Source organism: Crinia signifera, chromosome 5 (assembly GCF_055691185.1).
Source record: "Crinia signifera chromosome 5, ASM5569118v1, whole genome shotgun sequence".
NCBI lineage: Eukaryota > Metazoa > Chordata > Amphibia > Anura > Myobatrachidae > Crinia > Crinia signifera.
Window position 1 is genome coordinate 80,450,934 of NC_139221.1, and position 7,894 is coordinate 80,458,827.

General features: G+C 47.6%; 1 protein-coding gene across 1 annotated transcript; it reads right to left on the minus strand.

The window, feature by feature from the left end:
- Positions 1-422: 422 nt before the first annotated feature.
- On the minus strand, positions 423-4,847 carry LOC146005711 (uncharacterized). Its single transcript, XM_083145136.1, has 3 exons — positions 4,739-4,847; positions 4,428-4,610; positions 423-625 (listed from the first exon to the last, which is right to left on the minus strand). The coding sequence occupies exons 1-3, from the start codon at positions 4,845-4,847 to the stop codon at positions 423-425; spliced, it is 495 nt and encodes a 164-aa protein (XP_083001262.1).
- Positions 4,848-7,894: the final 3,047 nt, after the last annotated feature.

Below are 7,894 nucleotides of genomic sequence, written 5' to 3' on the forward strand. Positions count from 1 at the left end.
ATGGCTAGAGGCTCACAGAGCCTCTGGGTCATGCCCCCATAGCGGCAAAATGGGGGCGTGGCCTCGCGGAAGAGCCGCGAGTATAGGCCACGCCCCCAAATTAGGCCATGCCCCCAAGCCAGGGGGAGGGGCCGGTGGAGACGGCAGGTTTGTGGCAGGCAGTGATAGAAGCCCATAGGCTTCTATAGGGTATCACCACCAAAAGATGGCAATACCCTACCCTGCCCTGCAATGACGTGGCCGCCGGGTATTAGTACATATGCTGTAAAACCCCAGAAAATGGGGGTTTTATCGCATTTTTAGGTTACTACATCCCACCCATGGAGATACCGTTTCTACATCACAGCATGTTTGTAAGACAAGAGACCTGACATCTACCCCAGCGACCAGAGCAGGAAGGACATGGATATTCTGCCAGAAACTTACACGGGGGAGACGTGTCTGCTGCTCACTTCCCAGAACATCCCAGAAGAGTCACTGCTGCTGCTGCTGCTGCTGCAAGATCCGGGTGTTTCCACCACGTCATCCACCAAGTCGCTGCTGCAAGTTCTGGGTGTTTCCACCTGGGCATTATGCTCATGACGGTCACTGCTGCCGGTATCAGTGGTCTCAACAGATGTATCATCTGAAAAAGAGGGACAGAATCCAATGGGTTGCTATGGGCAACATCACCCTCTTTTCATAGTAGTAAATGTACCCTGTACTGTCTATGGGCTCCACAATAATGAAAATATGAATTCTTTAATACAAAATTGGGTACTTATGTATTATCTGGGCTCCCATGTTAAATGCACCCCATTTTTTCATACCCCTACTATCCAAATACGCATGGAGTTGATTTTATATAGTGTGGCGAGCGCAGCGAGCCACCGTGTCCGAAGCGTGGCGAGCGCAGTGAGCCCCGCGAGGGGACCCGGTCTCATAAGAAAAACGGGAGCCCAGATATTACATAAGTACCCAAAATTGTTGATTAAAAATGTATTTTATTTTGCAGTAGACTAGTACTATACAACTACTTGTATCAGGCACGTTGTATTTTTCTAGTAATTGTATTGTTTAATTATTTAAATTAACATTTTTCATAAAAAAATTATATTCTTGAATTGATATTTACAGAAAATAAGAAAAAAGAAATACTGCCTTTGGACATGTCAGCTAAAAAAAACAGTATAAGCCCATGTCGATTCTTTGACTGTCAACCTTCCCCATGTTGTCCTAATGCTTGTGTTGATCTAGTGACCCTGTTGACATAACCCCCTGTCGACCTTGGGATCTGTCGACCTAAGCCCAAGTTGACCCTCAATGCATGTTGACCTTATGACTGTCGACCTAACGACCATATACCAAATATTCTAGGGAAGGATAGAGACGTGATCTTCATCAAACTCCATTACACTATCAATAACCTGCAAAGCCATAACTACATCAATGACTAAAATTAAGCGCAAATGTTCACCAAGTTCCACTGACTAAAAACTTGACTTAGGCATAATTACAATTTTTTACTAAAATGTGACTTTTAATTTGTGTCAAATTTTAGGAAAGTGACTAGGACTAACACAAAAATCCCTGATGAAATTAACATCTGGGGAAGCTTACAGTACATCCAGCCCATATATAACACCTGGGGAAGCTTACATCCAGCCCGTACATAACACCTGGGGAAGCTTACAGTACATCCAGCCCGTACATAACACCTGGGGAAGCTTACAGTACATCCAGCCCATATATAACACCTGGGGAAGCTTACATCCAGCCCGTACATAACACCTGGGGAAGCTTACAGTACATCCAGCCCGTACATAACACCTGGGGAAGCTTACAGTACATCCAGCCCGTATATAACACCTGGGGAAGCTTACATCCAGCCCATACATTACACCTGGGGAAGCTTACATCCAGCTGTATATAACACCTGGGGAAGCTTACATCCAGCTGTATATAATACCTGGGAAAGCTTACATCCAGCCCGTACATAACACCTAGGGAAGCTTACATCCAGCCCGTACATAACACCTAGGGAAGCTTACATCCAGCCCGTACAAAACACCTGGGGAAGCTTACAGTACATCCAGCCCGTATATAACACCTGGGGAAGCTTACATCCAGCCCGTATATAACACCTGGGGAAGCTTACATCCAGCCCGTACATAACACCTGGGGAAGCTTACATCCAGCCCGTACATAACACCTAGGGAAGGTTACATCCAGCCCGTACATAACACTTAGGGAAGCTTACATCCAGCCCGTATATAACACCTGGGGAAGCTTACATCCAGCCCATACATAACACCTGGGGAAGCTTAAATCCAGCCCGTATATAACACCTGGGGAAACTTACAGTACATCCAGCCCGTATATAACACCTGGGGAAGCTTACATCCAGCCCGTACATAACACCTGGGGAAGCTTACAGTACATCCAGCCCGTATATAACACCTGGGGAAGCTTACATCCAGCCCGTATATAACACCTGGGGAAGCTTACATCCAGCCCGTACATAACACCTGGGGAAGCTTACATCCAGCCCGTACATAACACCTAGGGAAGGTTACATCCAGCCCGTACATAACACCTAGGGAAGCTTACATCCAGCCCGTATATAACACCTGGGGAAGCTTACATCCAGCCCATACATAACACCTGGGGAAGCTTAAATCCAGCCCGTATATAACACCTGGGGAAGCTTACAGTACATCCAGCCCGTATATAACACCTGGGGAAGCTTACATCGAGCCCGTACATAACACCTGGGGAACTTACATCCAGCCTGTATATAACAACTGGGGAAGCTTACATCGAGCCCGTACATAACACCTGGGGAAGCTTACATCCAGCCCATACATAACACCTGAGGAAGCTTACATCCAGCCCGTACATAACACCTGGGGAAGCTCACATCCAGCCCGTACATAACACCTGGGGAAGCTTACATCCAGCCCATACATTACACCTGGGGAAGCTTACATCCAGCCCATACATTACACCTGGGGAAGCTTACATCCAGCCCGTACATAACACCTGGGGAAGCTTACATCCAGCCCGTACATAACACCTGGGGAAGCTTACATCCAGCCCATACATAGCACCTGGGGAAGCTTACATCCAGCCTGTACATAACACCTGGGGAAGCTTACATCCAGCCTGTACATAACACCTGGGGAAGCTTACATCCAGCCCATACATAGCACCTGGGGAAGCTTACATCCAGCCCGTACATAACACCTGGGGAAACTTACATCCAGCCCGTACATAACACCTGGGGAAGCTTACATCCAGCCCGTATATAACACCTGGGGAAGCTTACACACAGCCCATACATAACACCTGGGGAAGCTTACATCCAGCCCGTACATAACACCTGGGGAAGCTTCCATCCAGCCCGTATATATCACCTGGGGAAGCTTACACCCAGCCCGTATATAACACCTGGGGAAGCTTACATCCAGCCCATACATAACACCTGGGGAAACTTACATCCAGCCCGCACATAAAACCTGGGAAAGCTTACATCCAACCCGTATATAACACCTGGGGAAGCTTACATCCAGCCCATACATAACACCCGGGGAAGCTTACATCCAGCCCGTACATAACACCTGGGGAAGCTTACATCCAGCCCATACATTACACCTGGGGAAGCTTACATCCAGCCCGTACATAACACCTGGGGAAGCTTACATCCAGCCCGTACATAACACCTGGGAAAGCTTACATCCAGCCCGTACATAACACCTGGGGAAGTTTACATCCAGACCGTACATAACACCTGGGGAAGCTTACACCCAGCCCGTATATAACACCTGGGGAAGCTTACATCCAGCCCATACATAACACCTGGGGAAGCTTACATCCAGCCCATACATAGCACCTGGGGAAGCTTACATCCAGCCCGTACATAACACCTGGGGAAACTTACATCCAGCCCGTACATTACACCTGGGGAAGCTTACATCCAGCCCGTACATAACACCTGGGGAAGTTTACATCCAGACCGTACATAACACCTGGGGAAGCTTACATCCAGCCCGTACATAACACCTGGGGAAGCTTACATCCAGCCCAAACATAACAACTGGGGAAGCTTACATCTAGCCCATACATAACACCTGGGGAAGCTTACATCCAGCCAGTATATAACACCTGGGGAAACTTACATCCGGCCCGTACATAACACCTGGGGAAACTTACATCCGGCCCGTACATAACACCTGGGGAAGCTTCCACTGGCCCATACATAACACCTGAGGAAGCTTACACCCGGCCCGTACATAACACCTGGGGAAGCTTACATCCAGCCCGTACATAACACCTGGGGAAGCTTACATCCAGCCCGTACATAACACCTGGGGAAGCTTACATCCGGCCATACATAACACCTGGGGAAGCTTACACCCAGCCCATACATAACACCTGGGGAAGCTTACCTGCACCGGACAGGTAAAAGGCGACTGTCTCTGATACGGCTGCATTCACCGCTGATACTATTTTGTCATCTGGTGGTGGAGACACTGCTGCTGGGAAGTGTCCTATGCTGCCGCTGGTGTTATAGTCACTGCAGCTGGTGTCAGAAGAACAGCTGCCGGTGTCTGGGGAATCGGTACACATTGCTAGAAAGTGATAAACAGAATCCGATTGGTTGTTATGGGCAACATCCTGGGGAATCTCACATCCAGCCTGTACATAACACATGGGGAAGCTTACATCCAGCCCATACATAACACCTGAGGAAGCTTACCCTCACTGGGCAGGAAGAAGTCCTCCTGAGCCAGAGGTTTGCTCATCACATGTAGAGGAGCGGTGGCGCAGCTGGTGGGGGGCTTCACAGCACTAATGGGCTGGACCATGATCCTCCTCACTTTGGTGGACTTGCCTGGCTATAAGGAGCAGAGGAAGAGACACGATGAGCTGTGACTACATAACTCTACATAACAGTGCAGTCACTTTTTACCATAGAAGCAACAGATCAGGGCAATGGAATCAGCTGGAAAGTCACCATTGTGGCTTATAAATTATTGCTATAACTATTAGTACCAATGTCAGCAGTTATAATAAGATTATAGCAATGGGTAATGATGGAGATTAGATCCGCATAGCTTTTCTTTTTTTTTTTTGTTTACTGTATTTTCACAACATTTCTTATACTGTTACTAACATATAACCACTGTTAGTGTAATGCCCCCCATACACGGTCCATTTTTGCGGTCTGTTCTGTACTTTTAAAGTACACATCGTATCGGATCGCATGCCTTGTGCATAGTATATCCATCGCATAGTCCAAATGGAGCCGGCAAAAACGGAGCGTCTATGGGCTCCTTTACACTCACTGGATAGTTCAAAGTGACCATGTCCCTGGGCACCAGGGGGTATGCACTATAGCACAAAGGCGGGTACCCAGTAACTTCAAACCCCCTCCCCCCCCCCCCCCCCCCCGGTTTTTCTTTTAAACATCTGCACTCAGACAAGCAAAACCCTGCCCCTCACAGCATAATTTCATGAGTAGCGGGGCTATGGTGAGGGGAGAGTATAATGGCCCTTATTCTGATCGGTGCGGCCAGAGCCGATTATGCGGCCAGGACCGTGCGTGCGAAACCCCGCCTTCCATACGGATCGCCAACTCCGTCCGTATGCGGTAAGAAGCTGGCCGAACGGACCGCACGTGTATTTTTCACGGAATACGCCTCCTCCATCTAAGGGAACCTCCCACATCATTCGATGGTCGCAGACCATCGAATGCAGGACCGAGTGCTCCACCAGCACCCGCAACCTCAGACCACACGGACATTTTTCCGTGCAAAAGCAGGGATCTGGGCGGGCAGCTGACATCCGGCGATGTCATATGTCCGCCCTCTACACGTGCGTCACGGCCGCATTACCATACGTACGCCCAGCGTTTTCATGGGAACTCCCATGAAACGCGGGGCGTATGCATATGGTAATGAGCCCAAATAGCCCTTCACGCCCCTCTCCACCCCCTGTTCGGAGTGTTCACATATTATGCGGGATTTGGCCGTACGCCCCGCTCGCACATGCGCAGAGACGCCTCTGCACATGCGCAGACACAAAACATCGGCGGGGCGAACGCACGCGGATATTACCGCACCGATCAGAATAAGGGCCAATGTGACATAATTCAAAAGAATCGCATACATTTTTCCCCACCCCTTTACACAGACCTGGGAATTGTGTCATTATGCTATTAATGGGTGGAGCTTAATAATGCAAACTGTCTGGGCCTGACCTCATCCTCACCTGATCTACAGTAACAGTGAGTGTGTTAGTGACTTTATATATATATATATATATATATATATATATATATATATATATATATTGCCATCAATGGGGGAGAATCAGATGTTTGCCTTTATTGATGGTTCAAAAGATTTCCTTAGGGGTAAGGATTCCGTGTCCGCTCGCCACGCTTCGGGCTCGGTGGCTCGCTGTGCTCGCCACACTATCTAAAGTCAACTCCACGCCGACGTGGATAGTGGGGGTATGAAAAGGTCGAAAGGATGTGTACAGCTGCCACTCGCCATGCTTCGGGTTGGCGTTGATAGTGGGGGTGGTGTTGTGTGCAATGATGGAACAGCATGCAAATCGGCCGCAAAATCGCATCAGATTTTTGCATGCGATTTGCGCCCGATTTTCGGCCGATTTTCGGCCGATTTCGTGGGCGCCGTGGTAATACACAAGTACCCTCCTTTACATTGGATATTGGATGTGGGGCACCGGACCAAGTTATCGATTTCTTCACAGTGCCGGGTCATACTACAAAGTGTGTATATATATATATATATATATATATATATAAAATATTATACAACAAGGAAAGTGGATCCCTTCAGCGCTGTTCACAGGATTTTTCTCAAGAATAATTTTCAATAGGCCATTCACATCCTGAGGAAGAACAAACTGTGTTTGAAACGCGTTGGTGTGTGAAAAGGATTTTATTCTGGACCCCAATCTTCAGTCCTTGTAACATCTGTGGACCTGCTGCCCCCGATTAGCCCCCATTCCGGGTGAGGGTTTTAAGACGTGGCTGTATTTGGAGATGTGGAGTGTCCAGTTTTACCATTAAAGTATGAACTTTTTACTTTGAAAAATTTGCGAGTGTCCCAGAGTCTACTTCATCTGAACGAAAGATACCTTTGGATGCATATAGGGCATTTACCCTAGGTGAGTCCTGTTTCATAAGTACCGTATTTGATGATCGTTAAAAAAGAAACCCTGATGTGAACCTCTCCTAGCTTGTCTGGGTGAGTGTCGTTTGGTGGTTGACCATCTGATTAGAATATACTATATACTGGTGATAACCAAGAGATTTCTCTTTCTTTTCCTGGTGGCCTCAATATCCTGGATGTGAATGGCCTATTGAAAATTATTCTTGAGAAAAATCCTGTGAACAGCGCTGAAGGGATCCACTTTCCTTGTTGTATACTATGTGTGTTTTTGGGTTTGGTAGCCCTTCTTTGTGTGATCTCTAGCAGCTGGTCCGTGTGAGCGCAGACCATTACCAATTATCCTTTCTGTGATATATAAAATATTACTTACCTTCCAACTTGACTTACTCCAGAATGGACAAAATGCTCTTTTCTAGTTTTCTAGGACTTTTTTCCTAATTAGGGATGACCATCGGTGTGGTTGCCATCGATGGTGATATTGCATGTAGTCATCGATGGTAGCCATCTACAGAGTGAAATTGTGGCTTCGCCAATTGATGGTCATCCCTTTTATGTGACAGACTGGCTCATGGGCCAATCAGTTCCAGGGGCAGGGCATCACAGGTGTTATGTTGCACCATCGATGAAGGCAGACATCTGAGCCTCCCTTATTGATGGCAAAAATGTTTTATTCAACATCAGCCAGAAATGACTATGAATCATCGATGGTT